Raw genomic sequence first — 24,018 nt, 5'->3', positions numbered from 1 at the left:
TGGGTTAAATTATGCATCAAAAATAAACACCAGCTGCAGGTGGTGATGAGGAGACTCGGGGAGCAGCCGCCTGGGTGAGTGCTGTTGCTGGCCCTCCTTGGCACCCCGTGGTAGAGGTGTAATGGGATTTCTAGCCAGAAGAAGCTGTGAATAGTACACAAACAAGCAATGTGCCACTAATAACACTTTTCTTCACCGTCAACCTCTACATGAGTCACAGGGGGGGTTGTCTCTGCCCAGAGCTGGGTGTTAACGGGGAACGGGGCGAGCCTTGTGGCCAGAGGGGACTTTGGCGAGAAGAGGTTGCTGCAGTTCATTTTCCTCACCACGGGATCCCCAGATGAAGCACAAGCTGGTTTATGGCTCCTTGCATGCAGGATGGATGTTGCCTGGGTTGCTCGATGCCTCCTCGCTGGGGAGGGTTGCAAAGGGAACGGCCCCGTAAAGGTCTCTCCCTGCCCATGGCCACGTTCAGGGGACAGAAAAGCCCCTTTCCCACGGCCGAGATTTGGACAGCAACGAGATTTGCTGGCATTGGTTACCTCGCTGTGGCTGTAAACCCCACTTTTTAAGGGGAAAAAAAATAATAGTGCGGCAAGATGCTCTTCCCAGCCATGCAAATGTGTTGCCCTCCCTGGGGTAGGGACCGTCCCTTTAGGGCATCACAAGGAGGATGCCCGAGAGTGGGGCGAGCAAAACCCATCTCCCCCGGCACGGCACAGCATCCTCCGTGGGAGAGCTGTGACAGAGCCGGGCATCTCCGCCGTGACCCGCGCCGGCTGGTGACGCTGGAGCCCTGCCTGTGTTTTGGGTGGGCAGCTGAGCTCGGCAGATGCCTTTGAAAGGCCCTGGTCACGAGCTCAGCTATCTTTAGCTGAAGGTATTTATATTACAAGGCAGTGGCGTGGCGGCCGCCGGGCAGCGCAGCAAAGGCATCAAAGGGTGGTGGAGGCAGGAGGGGGCTGCGCCAGGACGCGGCACAGAGGAGCATCGGGTGCTGCCCCACACCCCCCGAGAGCCACTGAGACCCCGGGTGAGGATGACCCCGGAGGAGGAAGGCTCCCAGACACGGCCCCTGGAGCGGGTGCGTATCCGGGTGGAGGAGCAGTCGTTTTGGGTGGAGAAGACCTTGCTGGTGGAGAGCAGCGAGTACTTCCGTGCCCTCTTCCGCTCAGGCATGAGGGAGAGCACGCAGGAGGAGATCGGGCTGGGGGAGCTGAGCGCGGCCGGGTTCCTCGCCATGCTGAGGGTGCTGGCGGGTGAGAGGCCCATCCTCAGCAGTGAAGAGACCTTCCAGGCGGTTGAGTGTGCCGCCTTCCTGCAGGTGAAGCCCTTGGCCAAGTACTTGATCCACTCCATCAACTCTGACAACTGCATCCTGCTGTATCAAGCCGCTGCCATATTCGGTCTCCTGGACCTTTTCCACTGCGCTGCGCTCTACATTAGGGACAGCTACACCGAGCTGGAGGACTACCTGGACTGCCTCTCCACTGACCTGCTGGCCTATGTGGAAGCCCTCCTACCCAGCACCTTTGTGGCAGTGGGAGCCCACACCCCAACCTTCGAGTTCTTGGAGGACCTCTCCAGGACCATCTGCTACCTGGATGAGGAGACCAACACATGGAGGACCCTCTCCTGCCTGCCGCTGAGCGCCAGCACATTCCTAGCCGGCATGGCAACCATGGATAACAAGATCTACATTGTGGGCGGCGTCTATGGGGCCAGCAAGCAGGTGGTGGAGAGCAGCTTCTGCTACGATGCCGACGCCAACACCTGGAGCGAGTTCCCCAGCCCTCATCAGCTGCGCTACGACGTCAGGCTGGTGGGCCACGAGGGCTACCTCTACGCCATCGGCGGGGAGTATGAGAAGATCTCACTGAAGTCTGTGGAGAGATACGATGTGGCCTCCAGCACCTGGACGTTTGTTTCAGACCTGCCGCAGCCGAGCACGGCGGCACCCTGCGCCCAAGCCATGGGGCAGATCTTTGTTTGCTTGTGGAAGCCACTGGACACCACCGTCATCTACGAGTACGAAACCCAGCAAGACGTGTGGCTTCCCGTCACCGAGCTCAAGCGGCACCAGAGCTATGGGCACTGCATGGTGGCCCACCGCGACAACCTCTACGTCATGCGCAACGGCCCCTCAGATGACTTCTTGCGTTGCGTCATCGACTGCTTTAACCTGACATCGCGGCAGTGGACCGCCCTGCCCGGGCAGTTCCTGAACAGCAAAGGAGCCCTCTTCACCGCTGTCATCAGGGGTGACACCGTCTACACTGTCAACAAGATGCTGACCCTCCTCTACTCTGTGGAAGAGGAGACCTGGAGGCTCAAGAAGGAGCGGGCAGGTTTCCCACGCAGCGGCTCCCTGCAGACCTTCCTCTTGCGGCTGCCGAGGCGTGACCACGATGTCGCAACGTAGGTGGCCCCTGTCCCACGTTGGGATGCTCTCCTTGCACGTGGCCTCAGCTCTGCACCCGCCAGTCCCCCGGGCTCCTCTCCTCCTCCGCAGAGCCTTGCCCAGTTCCAGGAATGCGTCACGTTGGACCTTGGAGGTGACACTAGACCCTGCCAGACGGAAAAGGGCTGCAGGCAGCTGCTGCCTGCCTCTGCCTGCACTGCACAGGCTGTGCGCAAAGTCCTACCAGACGTGGGCTCACGAGCCAACTGCACACAGGGCTTCGTGGCTTCCTCAGGGGACAGGTACCAAAGAGATGCAAACACAGGTTATATTTATTTTGACCACATTCTGAAGGTGTGCAGCATCCCACCTCCTCTCTGCTCTGATGGGAAATCATTCATTATATCCTGGAATTAAAAGGAAAGCTATAAAAAAACCCTGTGGTTTTCATTACTCTTGGGTTTGTTTTTTTTATTTTCCCCCATTTCTGAAGGAAAATACCTCCTAACAGGGATCCACGTCAAGGCTTGCTCCTACCCGCTGAATGCTTTTTCAGCTGCGGCTCCGTTTCAGAGCTGTACGTGGGAGCGCAGTTCCCACACAGCCCTGCGCTCCCTGGGGAGATCTTCATGGCTGCTGCTGGCCACAGCGGGGTCCTGGGAGGAGGGAAGGTGGGGGGGGGGGTGAAGGAAAGCATCTCCTGGGCACCGGTTGCTTAATGCACCGAGGGGTTTCTGGGACCCGGGAACCATCTGTCACCCCCCCAAATGCATTAGCTAGCTATTGTCTCCTCCAGGCTTGTCTGCCAAGCCCCAGCACAGACCCAATAGGGTGGCAAGTGCTGGCACTCATCAGAGGCTCATCTGAGCCAAGACAGGGTCTTTTTAGGACATGGCAAACCTTGGAAAACAGAGGGTGCAAAAAGGGAAGGAAGGGAGAAAGCACCACCATTGCATGGCAATGTCAGGCTTGCAGAGTTCTTCTCCGTTAGCAGAGCTGCATAACGAGACGAGCTGTTCTCATGAGATACCACCACCCGGTATTGAAGGTTGATAGCCCTCAACATCAGCTCTGGGGATGGTTGGAGAATGCAGAGCTCCCCTTCGCGACTGCGCTGCTGGGAGACCTGTGGGGACCAGGACAGCAGTAAACCCAGACTATGGCCCAGCCGGTTCCTGCCCATGGTGCAGGCTTCGGGCTGCCTGCGCCATCCTGGCCGAGACAGAGCGGAAGGGAATACCAGCTGGGATGCCTCAAATACCTCCGCTGCCGACCCTCGCCAAGTTCTCAGCATTTTCAAAACAGTTACCACATTTGAGAAAAAAAACCACCCCACACAACACAACCACAAACAAAAACAAACAAGAAAACCCCAGCTCGCATCCGTATCCGGTTTGAAACCCTCTTGGTGAGCCTTGTCCCCACGTGCCCTCTGCCACCAGGCCAGGCCACCACCCCACTGCCACCCCCAGGATGGGGACCGCAGCCGGTGGAGGTGCCGGTCTGATGGTGGCCTGGGGGAGGCAGGGGACACCGGAGCGGCGTTACTATCCTCAGGCGGACCGCGAGCAGAAAGCCCATCAAGTCAAATCCTTGTTCCCTTCCTAGACGAAGCCAATTAACATTTCACGCCGTCTTCTCCTAACTGAAAGCAGCACATGGAAGCACACTGCTTTAAAACCATTTTAAGTTGAACAAACGGCTTAAACCCTCCATTAAAATAAAGTTAAAATAATTCTGTTACTAAAATATTTATCACAGGCTCCTGTGGCTAACCCGGGACAGCTGAACTTGGCAGGCTCTCCCCTTCCCTCCAGCTCTGACACCACCAAGCGATACAACCTCTCTCCTCACCTTCACACGCTGTTTGTTTGACAGTTCAGGACTTTACAAAGATATTTGCCAACAAAATCCAAAAGGTTTTAAGATTTTTAACTGTAGCACCGGGGGGAAAGAGCAGGTCTTGGCAGGCACTGTTTGAGTACGGCATGGATGCTCCCAAGAGAGGAGTAGTTTGTTGCATCCATGAATCCGGACCACAGTACAGAAAGTAACACAAGATAATTTTAGGTGCACAGGGAGGAAAAAAGATACAGTTCTTACCTCTGCAAGCAGGGGAAAAAAATGATGAGCCCGGACCAAGCAAATCTCTAACGAGAGCGAGAGGCTGCTCAGCCTTTGCACGGTGAGTGGGCACGACACTGCAAGTGTGCTTCGCTCCGCCAGAATTTAGCCCTCAGTGTTACACATTACTGGCACCAGCACGGCACCGTTATCTTCCCCTTTCAATCTTAATGGTGTTTACTCCGCCAAAGATTACAGTTCGAGGCGAAGCGATCTATCTAATCACAGTTTAACCTTTTGCAAGTTTCTTTTTTAAGGTGACATCATCTTGGCAAGGATGAATGTAACGACAAGCTGTCTGTAGAATGGACTTGCCTTATAAGGGCCGTATCAAAAATAAAAGCTTGTATAACCAAGGGAAAGCTAGAGGAAAAACAGGGCTGGGAGCTCCAAGAAGAGCCTGTGAGCTCCCCACGAATATCTCCCTTGGCCATACAAGGTGCCATTAAAGAAGAGCAGGTATAAAGCATCCTTGGGTATGGATGGGTCAAATCCCCCAAAACCTGGATGCCAAGTTTCCTTGTTGCATCCAGGCAAGGATGAAGGCAGCCATGGAGGGCTGTACCCTCCTGATGGTGTTTGGCAGCTACCTAGAGATACAGGGAGAAGGGACGTGGTGTTTTAATTCGATGGCAGTACGTTGGGCTGGGAGATCGTTTGGAAGGATACAATGGAAAAATGGTAGTAATGCAACTAATTAAGGATTTTCTCTGCTAGGTTGTGCCAGTTGGCATTTTCACAGGAAAAGACACAAATACATTTCAGAAGAACCCCTCCAACCATCTTTACTCAAAGAAATTGCATCTGTATCTAATTCACAGGAAAATAATACACTTTTATGTGAAAACGCTGTCCATTGTTCCACTGCCAAGCCAAGAGACACATCCTGTAAGGTAATCTGTATCTCCTGTTCTCCGTCCTTTAGTTACATACAAAAATTCCCCTGGGCATCTAGATTTTCCTGATCCTGACGCTCGTGCTTAACTTCTTTTGGAGCCACTGTCTCCACAGTTTAGGGAAGCATCCCCTGAATTTTCCTGATTTGGGCAGAGCACAAGGGCAGCCAATCTGTTCCCTGTCTCTCTGTTCTGATTTCATGAAATTACCCGAGCACAAACCCTTGCATAAGCCATTTTTCATTGCACTGGATTAACTTCATGTATTTCTAGAGCAAGGGCAGCCTGTTTTCTTTCCTCACCCTCACTGAATTGTGTATTTTTCTCAAGTTTCTCGTTTAAAAGGAGAAGCTAATGTGATCAGACTGGATTTCAATTACAATATTCAACCATGACTAAGTCAGCTGAGACTCTTCCCAAGCAAGGACCAACAAATGTTTCTGCAGAAGCCTTCAGTTTTTATGAAAACGATCTCTTCTGTTGATTTATATAATCTTTTGAGAATCCATATTTGATTGTAGTTGAAAACATGACACCCATCACCCCAGGTGGAGGGAGAAAACTGTGATTTGGGTTTTGCAAAATCTAAGCCGAAGGCGGTTTGGATCTTATTGCATCTAATCTAAACAGCTGAGATGATCAAGGGTGGAGATGCGTGGGTGAAGAGAGAAACACTCGTGCTATAAAGCCTTTGCCTTAGTACAGTGACAAACATGCTTACGATGGGTGTCCGTAAAATGAGAGAAGACACCAAGCCGGTGCTTTGAAGGTTTATGCCCGGTGAGCCGTGCTGCGCGGGGTGGGGATGGAGCAGCAGACGGGTAAGTGCTTGCTGACCCCCCCAAGTCCTTCGGTCGTCTGGTTTGGAGAGGGGAAGCTGTGACTGGGGTCCAGGATGCTGGTCACTGGGTTTTCATCACGAGCTCTTCCAGTGCCTTCTCCCTCTGATTCCCACAAAGCAAAAGAACTTCTTTGATTTCATTTTGCTGGAAACCCATATCGTTAAACTGAGCTAACAAATGCAAAAATTCAGCTGCCTGGAGGAAGAAGGAAGAGAAAGGAGTGATGTTATCACGGGGTTTTAAGGACGGATTTATTGTAGAGTTGCAGCAGAAACAGCATTGGGTGACGAGGCTGCAGCCAGACAACCTGGCCGGGTTGTATTACTGCTGAAGGGCACTCCGACAGCAGAGCGAGGGCACACATGCCACTGCTAGCATTTAAAAGTGTGCCTCTACATCAACTTTTAAAATAAGAACTATTGCATAAAGTCAGCCTCTAGCTTCACTTATTCCTTATAAAGTTTAATATGAATTCCATGCAAGTGTTTGCCTGCGTTATAAAGAGACCTGGAAAAGGCACTGAGTGCAAGCTGGAATTAATTTGTCCTGCTTCCCCCCTCGCTCAGGCTGGGCCCCAGCACCACAACATCTCCCGGAGCCGCATCCTCAATAAATAACCCCCTGCCTGATACCGAGACCCGGGCGCCCTCCCGCTGCCAGAGCTCTAACGAGCGGTGAGCCGGCAACCCTACGTGCCGTCGGCATCACGTCAAACACCGCCAGCCCAAACTTTAAGCAGTTCTAACCCCCGCCAGGCTCTTCATTACCCCCAGGAGGAGATTGATGGTGGAGACCAACACCCAGCACGCCACCACGGTTCTTCTCCCTGGAGGGCGAATGCAAAGGGGGGAGCCGGGAGGGAAGTAGCGAGCACGGGTGCCAGTGGGCTCAGGGTGAGGGATCCCCCACGTAGGGGCTGAGCGAGCATCGTGTTTGCAGAGCGGGGTGAGAGGATGGATGGGGAAGAGCAATGGAGCAGGTGTCCTTCCCTGGGGGGTCCTTACGGTGACACTGCCCTGGGGGTCTGCTGCTTGCCGGGAGGCTGCGTGGGGGACGGCGGAGGCGGAGGGGAGCGTGCAGTCTGCTGGAAAAGCAAGCCGGGAGGACACAGCACAAAGGGCTGGGCTCTGCTGCCCCGCTCTGACCTTTTTCTCTGAGTACTGGAACATTTCCATGGCCTCCTCTACCTGGCCTTCCTCGTAGCCCTGCTTCAGCAGCCGGTCGCAGGCACCCAGGTAGCTCAGGAACTGCAGAAGACGACAACTGGGGTTAATCCAACCTCGCAGACACAGGAGAAAATGCATTCAGGAGCCCACCTTGCCGCCTCCCAGGGACACGCTCATGGGGAGGACCTGGGCCACCAATGTCCTGCTGGTTCCCATCTCATGCTCGGCCAGGGAGGTCTGTCAGTCAGCAGGACTCCCACCGGAGGAGACAACATCTCTCCCAGGGTGGGAATGAGAACAAGGCAGAGGGAGGATGAGGAGCAAACCAAACATCTGAACCATCTGAGATACAAAGCGATGGCCTCCAGGCTGCAGGGTGAAGCCGAGCCTGTCCCGGTGAGATGTCTACCCTCAGCCGACCCGGCATCCCTTTGATGTGCCGGCGTTCAGGCGCCCAGGGGTTTGCTCCAGGGTCTGAGCACAAAACCCACCCCAGGGGAGACCCATGTGCTGTCATTACTGAAAGTAAACAGTTATTTTTGGCTTTCCTCGTTGTTCTTGGAGTGCTGACAGCACTATTCCCAGCGGTATCTTTTTACCACGAGAATCATTCACTGTCCAAAACCATATGGGAGGGCCAATAATAAATGAGCTATACAATAGCAGGGGGAATAAAAACATCCCACGGGTCTCCCTGAAGCCATGCCATCTTCATCCAAAGAGAAGCTGATTCATATCTCCCCAGATCCACCAGCGCACAGACCTCCACCCTCCACAGCACTGCCATAGCCAAGGAGAAGGATTCAGTAAAAGACCATAAAACATATGAAAAAGCCAAAAATGTCCCTCAAACACTGAGTTGATCTAGTTTGGCTAAACAGCAGAGTAAGGGTTTTAAGAAATGTCAGCCTTAAGGAGCAGCTTATTAACTCAAAAATGAGATAGTCACTCATTACTGGCATTCATAACCTGTTTTTATTTTCCCTGTTACCTTACTAACTAAAAACCCCAGATCACTGCTCTATTTTCTTGCCCTGTTGCGGCAGGGACAGCTGCTTGCTGTGCTCACGGCAGAACACAGACAGTGCTGGCAGCCTGTTCAAGCCTAGCATGAAAACGGTGCCGTTGTCAAGTCAAAGATTTTTATCATTTAAAAAATTATATATATATATCCTCCAGACTAAACAAAAACAGTTTTTTAAATACTATGACCTGCTAACCCCCTGGGTCCAGAAGTGGCCCCACCACTCACTGGGGAGGAGGAGGAGGTGCCACTGCCCTCTTGAAGCTCCTTCTCCCCTTGTAGCTCTCAAGGAGGCTCCTTATAACACTGAGACGTGAAGTTCCTCCAGTGCAGGCACTCCTAGAGAGCTTGGCTTTATCTGCTACATGGCCAACCCCATAACCTCACCACAAACTGCTCATGTGGGAAGAGACCTCCAGGCTCTGGTAGATCAGTAACCTGCTGATTTATGTCTTCCCTCATTTGCTCCTACTTGATGTTATGTGCAGCAATTCAGCTTTTCACATCAAAGATGAGCATGTGCAGTGATGTAAAGAAAATCCCCCCTCCGGTGGGTTGTTATCTTCCACGTCCCCATACCACTTTGGCGGACTCCCATCGGAAAGGTCCGTCCCCGTGAGGTCCCCTGCTTCAGGTGCTCTAGCAACTGGCTGCTTAAGAAGAGCAAAGCCTTACCACCAACCATTTCACTGACCCACCTGGAACATGGGCTATCCACTGCCAGCATGGAAAAAGTCATGAGCAAATACCACCAAAGACCCAAATGACGATTTCATCGTGGAGGAACAGGGTAAACATCTCCCCAGGCTTGCAGCAGGGTTCAAGCCAGGGATGGAGCTGAGCCTCCAGGGACAGAGGCTCTCCGGGGGGACAGGGAGACCCCAGCCAGCACCACGGCAGACGGCTCTGCTCAACTCACCACTGCAAATGCCACCACCAAGGATGCAACTTCTACAAGCATCAGGAGAGGCTCGGGGAGCCACTGCTGCTGGGGACGGCTGATGCAAGGCTCATAGGAAGCGCTGAAGATCTAGATTGTTGCTTGGGGTGAGACAGCAAATTCTTTTGGAGGAGGAAGGGGGCAGGAGCACATTATGGAAGCACAGCTGAACATATATTTTGCTGTATTACTGACTTCACAAGAGTCTAGCAGTCCATGGGAAGAGGCTCCCCGTCCTCACACAGCCAGGAGGTGGCTGGTGCAGTAGGCTGTGTCCCATGGTGAACACTCTGCTCTGAACCCTGCGCTCCCCTGTTCGGGGAGATGGATGCTGACCAGCTGCAGCCATTTGCTGCTTCTCAGGTCACAGGCACACTGAGAGCTCCACAGATCAACGATGCATTTTTGATTGATCAGTGATCATTGACCAAGATGCAATGATGCATTTTTGGTTTAGCCCTTGCCCATGACATCCTGGATCATGAACCTCTGGTGCCTTGAAGCAACTAACCCTGCTTGAGCCTTCTAGAGAGGCTCTTCCACCAAAATTGAGAAGGCATTGCCTCTTTAAGGCAGCAGACTTGCCTTCTCCACCAGGGTGGGCTGTGCCAGTTTGACTTGACACTGCAAAGAAATCTAGCAATTTTTGGCTACCATCTGGTACTACAATCCATCTTCACGGTTGAAGCTGTCATCATCACACGCTGAAACCCCACGTGACACCAGCAAGCAATGAAGAGCGCCCACAGCTCTTGTTCTTAACTGAGTTGAAACATATTTTCCAGGAAGGTTTAGCCTAATTTGGTAGATGCACAAAGAGCTAGGCTTTACGTTTTATCTTGGCTGTATCGGGCATAAAGGGAAAAGATGGGAACTGCTGGTGAAGAAGGCACGGGATATAAGGCAGACCTTGTATTTTGGTGCAATCTCTTCTCCAAGGGAATGGGAGTCCTGGTGTTTATACAGAAGGGAGCAGACTGTACCCATTTCCATCCTTAGTAAGATGCACTGCTGCTTCATATTGAAGTCAGCAGCTGCTACAAGATACCCTTGCACGGTTCTGTGCAAAGAACGTGGGCTAGGCTCTGCCCATCTCCCTCTGCCTAGATGAAACCTTTATGAATTGAAGAAATAAAGCTTCCCTTCCCACCTTGGCTTGCAGCAACGATTGCCTGAAGCACCAGCGAGGGCCTGGGGAGGCTGGTCCAGCCGGGGGTGTCTCAGGAGGGAGCCAGAAGCTGCAGGATGACTCAGCCGCAGAGCAGCTTCGTGCACCAACCCAGCCGGGTAAGAGCTGGCCCACGCAGCACAGGCAGCTCCCCGGGAGCACAGGAAGGAGACTGGCACCCAACAGCGGCTGCTCGGTGCCGTGCCTGCTCACACCTCCGCCCGGGGTCTGCTCCTGCTCCCTGGCACGACAGCCGCGTGGACATCCCTCTTGCTAAGCTGCGATCAAGCTCCTTCTCTCTCTGCAAGAGCTACTTGGATAATTTAGCCCTATTAAATCCTCCGCTCGGATGGGCAGGTCCAGCTCCAAGCTTGCCATGCCAGAGGGTCAGAGCCAGCAGCACCCCTCACGGCACGGATGCTCCTAGCCCCCCTGGACCACGGGGGGTTCATCTGGACAAGCAGAGACCTCAGGAATCGGGATACAGCACAGCGGGCTGTGATGTACTCAGATACCAGGGCTAGGAGGACATTATATGTTAATTATTTTCAATAAATTCCAGGAAAAGAGCTCTGGGACCCAGCCACAACGCTTGCATGGAGTCCCTGGTTGTTCCAACATGGGGAACTTGTGTTTTGGAGAGAGCCCAGACAAATCTCCGAGGTATTCGCACAGTCCTGCGCTGACAGGATGAGCCATGGCAATAATCATATGAATCTAACAGCCGGGAAAAAATGATGTGCAAAAAGTTTCCATATACGGGGGCAAAATTTGTACTTCAAAAGGACACCATGCTCCATACAACAGATTGAACAGATAACGTTACCCAGCTGTTATTACTCGCTGAAAAGCTGAGGGCGACTCATTGCTATTTTATTACAGCAAAAGTGCAAACATATGATCTCATGGAAAACCCCGTCAACTGAGGTCTGATACCAAAGTGGGAAACCCAACGCCATCAGAAGTCCACCCCAAGCAAGACAGCCATCCCTTTCTCCATGAAAATCAAGTTTTTCTTTACCAAAAGCTTTCCGCGGTGCCGTGCCAGCTCCACCAACCTGACTTAAGCTTTGCTTTCCAGTCTTCTGGAGGGTGAGGATGGCTTTGTGGGTGGGGTAGCCCAAAGCTATCACAGGCTCGATGAGGTCTCGCTCCTCTTGGCTCAGCGCCGAGAGCAGGTCAGCTGCCGAATCCGGCTTGGATCTGTGGGAACTGAGAGGTCGCACAGGCGTGGAGGCAGGGGGGAGGCAGGCGTAGGGGCTGAGGGACTGCAAGAAAAAAACGGCAGATGGTCTTCTTGCTCCAGCTCATGAAATGATGTTAAATGACCCAGGCTGAAGCAATGCTTTCGAATGCCAGCAGTTACCTTGCTCTCTCCAGAAGAGGAAAATTCCCATACATTGAACAAGCCCCCTCGGGCATCAGAGGAGGCTGGACTTAATTAAATCCAGGCTCAGCTATAGATACAGATCAGAGAAAACAGCGCTCAGGAGGGCTCATGGGGCAAAGGGAGCAAAAGCAGCTTCTTTTCCCCGGGAATCCTGGTCATCTCTCCAGCAATAAATGCCATATTTGTCCTTGACCAGCCAAGCACGAGGCAGTGCTGCCTGCGGACAGGCGATGCAGCAGCCCAGGCAGGAGGATGCTCCCCTGATGCCCTGTTTACGCCTGCGATGTTTATCAGATGTATTTAGGTTTCTGTTACGAAGCCATCTCCAGAAATGACCTTGCACGTGCATGTGCTTGCCCGTGACTGAGGCTTTAGCATTCAGCATGATGCATGTGTAACAGCAGCTGAGCAGGGTGGGCAAGGTACAAATACACGTGGGCATGTAATCTTTCCTTAATTACTCTATGTCTAATGCAACTACATATAAATAACCCGGCCATTCATGTGTCTGATGGTTTTAATTGTGGGTTTTCAGTAATTCATCTCCTCAATCTCTCAAGTAGCTGGATGAGATGTGATTTCTTAAAAAACATGGTGTAATTCAGATTTAAGGTGATGGAAAGCAGTATTTACTCCATCACTTCACATCACTATCTCTACCATTAAATGATTTGTGTTTCTTATAGGACTATGAAGTCCAAAGTTTCCTAGAAAAGACATGATGGCTGTAAGGGGACATCTCCCCATAAACCCCACTTATATCTGTTAGAGGGGGAAAAATGGAGAGGAAAGAGGGAAAAAAATATTTCACTTTTTTTTTTTAGTGTTTCGATTGAAAATCAAATAAAATGCCTTGCTTGTTGGGAAAAAAGGGATGTTTTGCTTAGGACAGAGCAAGTAAACATACCCCCAGAAAGCTTGCCTTCAAACGCCAGCATAAAAAAGACCCCTTCCCTGGCTTCTTATGAAAACTCGTCAGCAATTTTTCATGGGTTTTGTGCTCCCAAAGCCCCATTTCAGTTCCGTTTTGCTGGCCAGACCCCAGCAAACAGGACCGATTCGACACCCTCCACCTCCCTCCCGTCTCAGCAACAAGCAAAAGGCTACCAGAAGGAAACATCTCACCGGCACCGTGGGCTTATGCCGTTTGATCGGGGGGATCGGGGCGGCCGTGGCCGGAGGAGCCGGCACCAGGGTCCCCAGGTGGGACACGTCCGGGGCTGGCCCGTACTTGATGCTGCGGCTGGCGCGGGGGTGCTGGGGGAGCGGCCGTGGCACCGGGACCCCTCCGCTCTCCCCGGCGGCTCTGTTCAAAGGATGCACCAAAGCAGCCAGCTTCCTCCTGGCTGCTTCCAGCTCGTTCTTCATGTTGTTAAATATCACCATAGATCTTCTCTGCTTGCTCGGGTATGGGCCGGCTGGGTTGTGGCCGCTGTTCTCCGGCGAGGGCTCCAGCAAGCCAGGCGATGTCTTTGGTCGGGTCTGGTAAAAGCCAGGACGCGGAGCCACACCGCTCCCAATGTTTCTCCTCCTGGAAACCTTTTCATCTTTCTCGTTCTCTTCCAAGGAGGTGGAGGAGTACTCGTCGTCTTCCGAGTACTCATCCTCCTCGGAGTGCCAGGTCTCGCTCTCGGTGTCTGACAAGGCACCTCTGCCCTTGGGGTGCCCGTAGCTGTCGTCGGCAGCGCTCAGGCTGACGCAGCGCCGCACCGCCCCGTCCCGCGCTCTCCCCCCGTAGCTGTCGGCAGGGTCCACCAGCAGCAGCCAGCACGGCGGAGCTGTGGGGACAACTTCGGAGGTGACCCGATGCCGGGAGGTTTGCTGCTGAGAGGCCACCTCGACCCAGTAAAGGACTTTTCTTTCCAGCGAGAAGTCGTGCTGTGGAAGAGCAAGAAGCAGCTGGTGAGGGCATCTGAAACCAGACCACGCGGCACGGAGCAAATCAGGTGCTTCACGAGGGCACCTTAAGAGCTGCATCCTTCCCATATTGGTTCCTCCTTCCCTGAGCGTCAGGGCTGGCTGCGGGCACTAGGGCTGTAAGATTGGGCACTGTCAGCCTCATCCCCAGAGGGAATCCCCAAATTTATACTTGAAAAAAATCAGGCTGCAAAGTTATTACTATTTTGAGTTGTATCTACAATCCTTTTGATAGGTGTTTTACGCTCGGAGGTGGTTTCGTGTCAGTTCGGCTGCTGCGGAAGGGGACGGCACCCGTTAGTGGTGCCTGGCAGAGCCACCGCTGGCACAGGGGCTCGGGAGCCACCAAGGGGGGAGATGGCACCTCGGGCAGAGGCAGGACCAGCCGCGGGCATCTCCAGCGGCACTGGGGGCTTGGCCAGTCCCAGAACAGAGTCATCGTTTCCACGTAGTCTGGCTTAAAATATAAGCGTGTTTGAGACTGAAATCTGAGGGTTTTCCTGGAACAAACAAGCCTTGCCCGTCCCAGAGCTCTCCAAACAAGGTCTCCTCTGGACAGGCAGGCAAGTACATTCACAGCCCAGGAATGCTGTTTTTACTGCTCCCTGCCATGGACCCAAACCAGCCTCCCTGAGGAAAACACCACCACATGCCTTGACGAGGATCAGCCTGGACCACCAGCGGAATCGTTCGGCCTCGGCGGGGAGCACCGACCTGTCCCTGACCAGGGGCAAACCTGGGGCTCGGGGTTTTCCAGGATAGGACGTGGTGGTGGACCACCTCAGCTGGTCCATGGGGATGCAGACCATCACCTGCCTCTACACAGGTGACAAAAAAAAATGCGTGCATTCAAATTTCCTTCGGAGAAATTGCTTAAAATGAACAACACAGCAACTCTTCATGTTAAACACCTCCTGTGGATTTGGGAGGTGTCGTTTTGGGGGGAGGGATGAGCAAGGCTGAACCAGCAAAAAGCCAGATGTGGGGTTTACTGCTGGTTCACCCATCACCAGGAGCCATCAGAGGCTGTTTGGGATCACCCAGATCGCCTTCTTCCCGTGAAGTGCACTGACCCCATCTACGGGTAAGACTACTTAAGGCTGAAGAAGCAAAGTATTTCTGAAATCGTCTTTGACTGGAGCTGGGTTAGCACTGCCCATAGGCCCGGAGAGCCAACTCCACACCTTCAGAGTAACTGTACAGGGAAAGGCTTCCTACTCCCTTCCAGAGCACAGACAGCTTCTTCGAATTGCTGTGCCGGGGTTTAAAACTGGTGACAAAGCTGTTAGAGCAACAGGTGTAGATTCAAAAGCAGTTTAGGACTGAGCAATGTGGAAGATCACAAAGTGCTACAGGATATTTTTAATATATATATACACGTATTATATATATATGTTGCCAGCACAGGTAGTGTTGCCTGCTTACATCTCTGTTAGATTTATTAATAAATATTATTAATAAATGAGATGGTGATGATTCCAGAGCAGGAAACAATTCCAGAGCAGAGCCTGAAGTTTGTCCTCCTATGCCAGAAAGACCTAACCCAACCCTCCTGCTTGGATGGGATTAAAAAAAACCAACCCCAAGCCTATCCCTTCCTCACTCCCACCCACCACAAATTGTCCTCACCTCCTCCCCCTCCTGCAAACCATCCAATTAAGAGGAGAGGTTTCCCTTCCCATCTTTCACAAGAAAAGGCAAATGCCGCTGACATCCCTTTGAGCATCCCAGCAGAAGCGAATCCGGGTGCAGATGCAAGCAGAAGTGACTCACCATGGTGCTCATGAGGATGTCGGCGCAGTCGGGGAGCTCGATGGCCGGGGCGGTGATTAAAGTGTTTTCTCCCCCCGAGTCGCCATCAAGGCTCCTGGCCATTCGGAAGGGAACTTCATCCAGGTAGCTCATCGCTGCTGTCTGATTTCTTGCTGCCAGAGGAAGGGAAGAAACAAAACTTTAAAAGGCAGGGCTAGCACCTTTTAAGTTGGGTGGAAGGAGAGAAAGATGAGCTACTTCAAGTGACACCGGTAAAAGGAACGCAGCCCTCAGAGATGCTGCCAGCCAAGTAAAAACCACTGTGTGCAATACCCAGATTTGCAAACTCTTAATTACTGATACCGGGAAGATTGGTCTGAGCTAACCTTTGCTTTTCTGAGCTTTAGCCAGCAGGACCTGACCAAGCTTACAGCTTCATTTGGCAGAGATCCTGAGCATTTTTCTCCTCCGTTTCCACCTCCGTGCATGACCCGCTGCTTCCCATCCCTTCTCTCGCCTCTCCTTCTCCCTCCGCTGCCCATCACATGCTCCCTTTCCCAAGCCGGGGACAGACCGAGCACTTTTTCCAGTTACAGAGGCAGAAACCGCAGCCAAGGAGGACACCTCGCAGGTCTCCTCTCTCTGTGTGACCCAAGAGCAGCCGTGGTCACGGAGCTCAGGCATTCAGCCACGTGCTGCTAAGCCGTCACACACAGCAGCCCGGGGGACCTGGGGCGAGGGCATCCCCTCCAGTGCCGCGGCAGCTTACTGCGAGCCAGACAAGGAGGCTGGTGCGTCAGGCAAGCTTCGGCATTAGGGGGATGTCGAACGAGCCATTTTAAGGCCAGATTAGCTTTTAAGAACTACGTATTCATTTTAAAGGGGGGGGGATGTTTTTAGATCAGGAATAGCAGGGGAGACTAAAATTTCTGAGGAACTGGGAATGGTGGCATGGAAAATGTTACTGCAATAACATAGCCACCAGCTCTGTAAAAATGTCTCAATTTAGTAAAAAGCCACTACTTGCTGCATGAAGCCTCGAGTCCCCAGCTTCCCAGTGAGGACAGCATGTAAAATAATTTCCTTTATATACTGTCAACTGGCAAGAGTTGATGCTCAGTCTTCCACTGAATTCCGGTACCTGCAGCGTGTGCCTGTTCATCCCAAAGTCCTCCGCAGTCACCCTCAAGACAAACAGTAAATACTTGGTGTGACACCCTGAGTGCTTTTACCAATTTATTATTTTCCTTTAAAAAGAAATGGCTTTTATAACAATGAGGATAAACACTCCACGAAAAGAAAATAAGCAGATGAATGTATACAAGGAAGAAAAAGCTGCCTGTTTAATGCAAAAGTAAGGGTCTATAATGGGGAATGGCATTCAAGGTCATTTATTACATTAGCAAAGGACTAACAAACTGCCTCTAGACCACAAAGGAAGAGCGACACGCACAATCACTCGGTTCAGCTCAGTTGCTCTTATCAGAATTACAAAAGTTGTCCTTCGCCTGCTTACGCCAGGAGCCTTAATACCCAGGGCTGTGGCGCAGGCAGAGCCCCTAACCAGCTTTGCAGCTCCCGCACATGTACGGCTGCTAACACGCGACACGGACAACGTGTTGGGAGCCCGCACGGAGCCAGGCCATCTGCTCCCCAGCCTAAGAGGGCTCCACGTAAGTTACAAACCACATCAGCAGTGACGAAGACAACATGCGAAAAGATCTGTAAGTGAAGCCACCTTACCCCAGCTTTCTCCCACTCCTCTGCGTGGCCGTGCAGCCCCTGCCTGCGAGAGGGACGGACCCTCCTGGCAGCTTACGCTGTAAATCAACCCTTCCCAAAAGCTGTTAGCCTGGTTTCAGATGGGGTAGAGTTTATTTTCTTCCTAGTAGCTGGTATAGCGTTATGGTTTGGATTTAGTATGGGAATAATGTCGAGCCAGCAGCGGCATGGTGCTTAGTTGCTGGCTAGGGTTAAACCACGACAGCTGTGCAGCACAAAGGTGCAAAGGAAAAGAGTATCTCGTCGCCTGTCACCTAGAATGGCTTCACTTGGTTTTAAATGCCACTTAAAGGGATGGAGACGGGCAGTGAATGCATCTGAAACCACGATGAAGAAAATACGGAGAGATTATGGTACTGCATCTCACTGTATTTCACTGCATAAATACCGTGCTCTAAGAAAGGCTCCCACAAGTGTTAATTCCCCAAAACACTATTCAGAAAAAAAGGACATTGGGGTGAGCAGCAATGACAATGAAAAATGCTACTAGACAAGACTTAAAAGAGGGTCAGTCATAAACACCAATTTGCACCAGAAAGCAACTCCTACAAAGGTTCTGAGCAAATCGGCTTCAAGCCAGCCCTGCCTGCTTTCACATCAAAGATACAGGCTGGCACACGAACAAATTCATGTCCGGAGGAGGATGTGCCTTAGATCCACGAGAAACCTGAACTGTACTGGGACCAGGGAAGGAATAAGATGCAAACGAGTCTCAGAAACTCATAGCTGACCCTTCTTTTCTTCTGGGCTATAGTAATCTTTTAAAACATAAAAATAGTAGGAAATACTATACTCTGACAAATTTGCATCTTAAATATGAATACACAAGGGTTTTTTAAGAATTAATACCCTGTCTCCATGTATTCTACAAGATTCTAAACAGTCCTCTTCCATCTGTGGCTTCAACATCTCCCTCACTAAAAACATAAAACATTTTAATGCAGATGTCATTAGACAAGAGCAAATTATGTAGAACAAACCACAGAAAGCTTGAGGGATTGAAAGACACCTAAACGTGCATCATCCGCTGGCATTTTCAAGTCCTATTTTTATTAACAATATGAAGTTATCCTTACCGTCCGATGAAATCATGGAGCTCTTCTTGCAGGCCAAGGAGAACAGCAGTGCTTCTACGCTTCCTGCTTACCTACTGCTTGGTTCTTTAAATTTTTGCAGCGTCAGACAAGCATCTGACTTTGACAGTTTTAGGATTATCGTAGCTTAAGCGGTTAGCCTGTCCCATCAGACGTGCTGATGGGATAAGGAGCCTAACTATTTAAGCAGAGCATTCTCCGGTCACTAAGCTTCCCGAACTGAAAATGTTGTTTCTGCAATTGTTTTTACGCTATTTCAACTGCGGCTTTTTCATCAGGTAAGACTCCCCAGGATCTGACCCAGCCATAGCTCTTGGAGTAACAAGATGCTAGAAGTGACAGTAGGGATGGGACGATGTACGGACATGCAAATCAGAACCCCTCCCTCAGAGGACTTCACGGTAATCTGTATTTTGGGGTGCTACAGGCAGGCAATAGACGTATCAGCAAGTACTGCAAACTTCCGCACACAGATTAATTCTCACTGTCAAAAATTACTAGTTCATGTGCTCTTACTAACAGAAATCAATGCAAGGCTTCAGCCCAAGAACTATTAACATTATATATAAAGGCCCAAGTGTTGAATTTAGGCAATTACGTTGCCTCCTCCATGAATTACACAACGTTGTGATGCAAGGAGGCAAGGAATTTGAGAGATTAAATCTATTCCCACACATTAGGGCTAAGCAAGAGTAACAATTGCAGCTCTGGGAAGGCGCCACGACAATCTGCGTAGACCAGCAAACGCCCAAACCCATACGGCCCGTCGCTGTTTCAGCCAAACTGTCCAGAACATGGAAGGCTTTGAAATCAGATGCCTCTGTCACCTTGTAGGAGGGAGAAGTTCCTTCACGCAAACCTTTTGCCAGCAATTCTCTCCACACTGGTCGTATTTGATGCCAAGTACTACAAGTCTCTCCCTTGGAGTAAAAACACTTCCAACAAAAAAAATTCCATTTTTCTCTATTTATTCTGTACAAAAAACAACTTACAAAATAAATCTGCGTTTTTTAATCAAATACTATATACATGATCCGTCCCTATACAAAAATATCTATATAGGCAAAAACAAGTACACTAGGTTAGACTTCAGGTTTTATTGTTTTTTTCCAGCAGGCTTATTCATCAAATTTATATATATTCACATGGCTGTCTGACCTATTTCACCACAACTGGGAATTTTTTCCATGTTGTGGTACCAGTTTTAGTCCACAAAAGTAAAATGTCAACAGCTGCTTTAATCAACCTTGAAAAATCCTGTCTTGTTTGTACTTCAGAATTTGTTTAAACTTGCAGTAGGTTCGTTTCTACACACAAAAATACAGGAACTATTTTGACAGTAATGCCTGACATGCTTCATTTAAGAAGAAAAACATGTTTACTAATTATCTCATTTATTTTTGATAAACTTCTTGATATCTGGAGATTTCATCATCTGGATTTAGGCTTATAAAGATAAAAGCCACTAAAAATAGGATGTTAATACTGGCACAAATACCCTCGTCAGCAATGTTTCTTTATTAAGATTGAGATGCCTTAACAAAACTCGCAGCGGGACTGTAGGCCACAAGAGGCCTAGCAGCTTTGGGCTTGCTCAGGTATTTCCCTGCAGAGTCAGATGGCAAAAACAGTTCTTACACTTTTCTTCAAGATACTCCAGTACCTGGCTACCAAAACAGAGGATGAGACTTCCTCCTCAGACCCTCTCATGTTTACATGCGCAATTATAATGAAACATTCCTCCAACGTTAAAATAATTTATTACTAAATTATCTGACAGCAGTGGCCCAAGTGTCATTTGTGGGGAGACTCGGAAGAACCCATCCTGGAGGGATGCAGCTTCCTTCAGGGTGATCAGCTGGCACCAAGTACTGATCCCATTCATGCCTTTAACAGAGAAAGCATTGTTTGAGAGGAGAGCTGGTATGACTTTGGTAGTAAGACTTATTATATACCCACAGAGGTATTTTTCCATACTGATCAATACACAAACCACTTTAAATTGTACTCTGAAACTTGTTTTTCAAAACATAAATGTGAAAATTTTATGTACTATTCCATTAAACGGAATGGTTATGCACGGAAGTGCACTCTGCCTCACACGGGCATCTGTGGATACAACTCTTACCAAGCTTGATCCTTAGCTGAAAAAAAACCAGGACAATTCACTACATAACCTTATTTGGAAGCTAGTGAACCAAAAGGGACCATAATTTTACAATCTCAACAAACAATACTTGTCATCTTTGATAATAAAATAAAGACTTTGTTTGGTTTTACCTGATCTGGATTAGAGCTGCTACAGAATGCTCAGCTTGTAAGTAATACTCTCTGAAGGGCTGCAATAGGTGGGCTAGAGGAAATTCATCTGTTAAAACACCAATACAGAAATCGTTCAATAAACCAGAGAGACCTTTGGTTTTAGAAAGTCTTAGAAACCCCAAATTTGCCAACTCATTTGCTACTCCCCAGCTGTAACTTGAAATCACTTCCCTAGGTAATACATTAAGGACATGTTCTGCACATCTCCTCATCCTTACCAGAACTGTCAGAGGCAAGTCAAGGCCAGCAAAACTTTTCCTGCCTCCATCATCTAAACAAAGGGAACATATGGACACTGAATCTTTACAGATTACCCGAGTGGCACTTACCAAATCACCAGACTAAAGCATCTGTTGGGTGCTGGAAGTCTTCAATCTATTCTGTTTATTCTCACTTTATCTTAATCTACAACCTCTTCTTGCAAAACATTATGAAATTGGCTTGAGATATACTGCAGTCTACACTGAAGAGCTAAACAGTTCTTCTAACATCACATGTGGTAACAGCACACTACGTTTATGCCATCTTTTCCTCAGACCACAAATTACTCCAGTGGATGATTTCTTTCTCAACTATTTTTGTGCCTGCATTTTAAACCCAGTGCCTATGAGATGGGGGGGGTGGTGGTGTGTGGAAAAATAACTGTTAAGTATGGCATGCAGAATTTACCTGGATCTCCAAACAGCTTGGAAACAATTTCGAGTTTCTGCTGTAGTAGTTTTTCCCTTTCCTTCTTCTGTTTCTTTTCCATTTCTCTCTTCCTTTCCTCCTCCTGTTCTCCCTCCAACATAACTCTTAATGCTCTCTCCTCAGCTTCATACAGCTCTGTGCGATTTTTCAGCAACGTTTTGAGACTCTCCACCTGATTTTCAAATGCTTCGTCTGCTGAGGGGGGTGGACAAACACCTAAAAAGAAAGAGAATTAACTTTAAATTTTCAAATTCAGAAGGGGCTGTGTTACCAGACTTGAGAGCGGAGCTGGCAAAATCTCAGAGGAACATGAGCTTAACCTTGCTAACAACTATCTTACTGGAATAATTCTATCAAGAAAGAGCTTGGAAACGTAGGAACACTACCACTGTATTCAGCATTTTATAACTAAAATCACTAATAAAGAAACAGCTTTTTCAAGCTGCATCTTGCTAGTCGGCACAGGGCGTGCACATCATCTTATTTCCTGTGTGCACAATTTAAAAAGTTTGGTAAAAATCTCATAATTAACCTTTCCTGCCAGCGGCCTCTTTTCTCAGTTTGCGAAGCTTTTCTAATGCGCGCAGGATGTCCACCATCCTCTTTGTGTCTGCTTGTTTCTTCCGTACTTCAGATAAGACGCTGTCTGCAGCAGCCTTAAGTTCTTGTTCCTATGAAAGAAAGAAAAAAACGAGACACTATGTGTGAAATATCCCACGTAGACAAGAATGAAATGGTACTTTCAAAAAGATTAATGAAACACTGGAGATCAGAATAACTTCCTAGTAACAGCCGTTGCAAGTTAAGTCAACCATCCAACCTTGCCTTTCTGTGAAAAAGCTAAAACATGACAGACTTCAGGAAACAAAAAAAAGAATGCTGAGCAACTCACAAATTTGGGCCAAATGGGTAATGAATTCATAAAGCCTGACAACCTTTAACCACAGGAAGTTAGGAAAAACATTAACAATGAACATAAACCATCCCAACTCTACAGCTCAGCAACTGAAGACCATTAACGTGCCACAGTCCAAACACAAAACCTTTCCTAACAGCTGCTCTGTACCATCCCAGCGGCAGACCTAGCACCAGCCGAAGGGTTGCTCTTTAGCCAGCAGCCAGCACAAAGATGCCCACAGCACTTCCCAGCAAGCCCAGTTTGAGGTTGGTGGTTTTTTTTGCCTTGGAACCGTTTTACTTCCCAGCGAGACCCAAAAGCTTGCAAACAACACGCTTTACAAGTACGAAGCCAGCAGGCAAGGCTTATGGTTACCGAAACGGCGCTGACCACCGCAGGACGGCTGTGAACAGCTTGGCGCAGGCTGGGGCCAGCGAGGAAGACCTCCACGCACAACCGAGAGTTGAGAAACCTTTCTGTCTCAACTGCTAAGGCCTAGGACACGAGCGTGGCAAAGCTGAGATGCCCGCCAAGGCTTTTAAGGAAGAAGCAGGGCTGCAGGCCTCGCAAGCAGCGTGTCTCCAAGCAAGCCGAACCCGTGCAGCATCCAGGCGGCACCCACTGAACCACGGGGGGCCGCAGCCAGGTGCCGGGCAGGCGAGCCCCGTTACCGGCAGGTCTCCCCCGGCTCCGCCACGCTGCCGCCCGGTGCCCCAGAGGGCGTCCCCGGGAAGCCACACTGCCGCCGGGCCAAGCAGGATCAGGCCGCTGGGCGCCGTACCCGGTTCTTCTCCTCCACCTCCTGGATGCACTTGGCTCTCCACTGGTCGATCTTGGCCTCCCGCTCGGCGGCCCGGGCCGCCTCCTCCTCCTTGGCTGCCTTGGCTTCTTGCTTCCTCCGCTGCAGGCGCAGCCTCCTCTTCCTCGCCCTCTCGGCCTTCCTCCGCAGGGCCTCCCGGTAGCCGGGCTCCCTCAGGGGCCGCACGACCTCCCGCAGCTCCCGGCGCGCCTCCTCCGCCTCCTCCCGCGCCTGGGCCCAACCCGCCTCGTCCCCCTCGGCCTCCCGCCGCCGCAGGGTCCGGCAGAGCGAGGCCAGCCGCGCCACCCGCCCCAGCGCTTCCACCGCCAGCTCCCGGGCGCTGCTGGGGCTGGGGCTGGCCCCGGCGGGCGGCGGCGGCGGCGGCGGCGGCGGGGGGGGAGCGGCCCGGCGCCGGCCCAGGAACTGCGACAGCCACAGCTCGTCCTGCTGCCGCTGCGCCGCCGCCGCCTCCTCCTCAGCCAGCGGCCGCGGCGGGAACGGAGGAGCCGCCGGGAAGTAGGGGCCGCCGCCCGGAGGGAAGCGCGGCCCCGCTTCGCTCTCAGGCCCGGCCGGCGGCGGCGGCGGCAGCGGCGGTAGGAGGAAAGGCGGGGGCGCCGCCGCCGCCGCCGCGAAGGGCCCCGGGCGGGCGGCGGGGCCGGGGAAGGGCGCGGCGGGCGGCGGGAAGGGCCCCGCCGGCGGCGGGAAGGCCCGGAACGGCGGCGGCGGCGGGAAGCGCCCGCCGAAGGGCGGCGGCTGCGCCATGCTGCCGGCCTCGCCCAGCGCCGCCCGCGCCGCAGCGCCCCCTGGCGGCCG

The 24,018-nt window shown here is 51.1% G+C and overlaps 3 protein-coding genes across 3 annotated transcripts; 1 reads left to right on the top strand and 2 right to left on the bottom strand.

Annotated features, from left to right (window-relative positions):
* Positions 1 to 904: 904 nt before the first annotated feature.
* Positions 905 to 2,832, top strand: KBTBD13 (kelch repeat and BTB domain containing 13). The gene has a single exon (XM_075043880.1). The coding sequence runs from the start codon at positions 1,040 to 1,042 to the stop codon at positions 2,420 to 2,422; it is 1,383 nt and encodes a 460-aa protein (XP_074899981.1). The 5' UTR covers positions 905 to 1,039; the 3' UTR covers positions 2,423 to 2,832.
* Positions 2,833 to 5,284: 2,452 nt separating this feature from the next.
* Positions 5,285 to 16,449, bottom strand: UBAP1L (ubiquitin associated protein 1 like). The gene is made up of 5 exons (XM_075044600.1): positions 15,642 to 16,449; positions 13,077 to 13,829; positions 11,620 to 11,829; positions 7,409 to 7,510; positions 5,285 to 6,458 (listed from the first exon to the last, which is right to left on the bottom strand). The coding sequence occupies exons 1-5, from the start codon at positions 15,771 to 15,773 to the stop codon at positions 6,324 to 6,326; spliced, it is 1,332 nt and encodes a 443-aa protein (XP_074900701.1). The 5' UTR covers positions 15,774 to 16,449; the 3' UTR covers positions 5,285 to 6,323.
* Positions 16,450 to 20,239: 3,790 nt separating this feature from the next.
* Positions 20,240 to 23,984, bottom strand: PDCD7 (programmed cell death 7). Its single transcript, XM_075044599.1, has 5 exons — positions 23,188 to 23,984; positions 22,041 to 22,179; positions 21,488 to 21,724; positions 20,777 to 20,864; positions 20,240 to 20,383 (listed from the first exon to the last, which is right to left on the bottom strand). Exons 1-5 carry the CDS (start codon positions 23,965 to 23,967, stop codon positions 20,266 to 20,268), a joined length of 1,362 nt encoding a protein of 453 aa, XP_074900700.1. The 5' UTR covers positions 23,968 to 23,984; the 3' UTR covers positions 20,240 to 20,265.
* Between the last annotated feature and the right edge of the window lie 34 nt (positions 23,985 to 24,018).

Source organism: Buteo buteo, chromosome 13 (genome assembly GCF_964188355.1).
Source record: "Buteo buteo chromosome 13, bButBut1.hap1.1, whole genome shotgun sequence".
NCBI lineage: Eukaryota > Metazoa > Chordata > Aves > Accipitriformes > Accipitridae > Buteo > Buteo buteo.
Note: the sequence above shows the minus strand (reverse complement) of the source record. Positions and strands in the feature narration are given on the sequence as shown.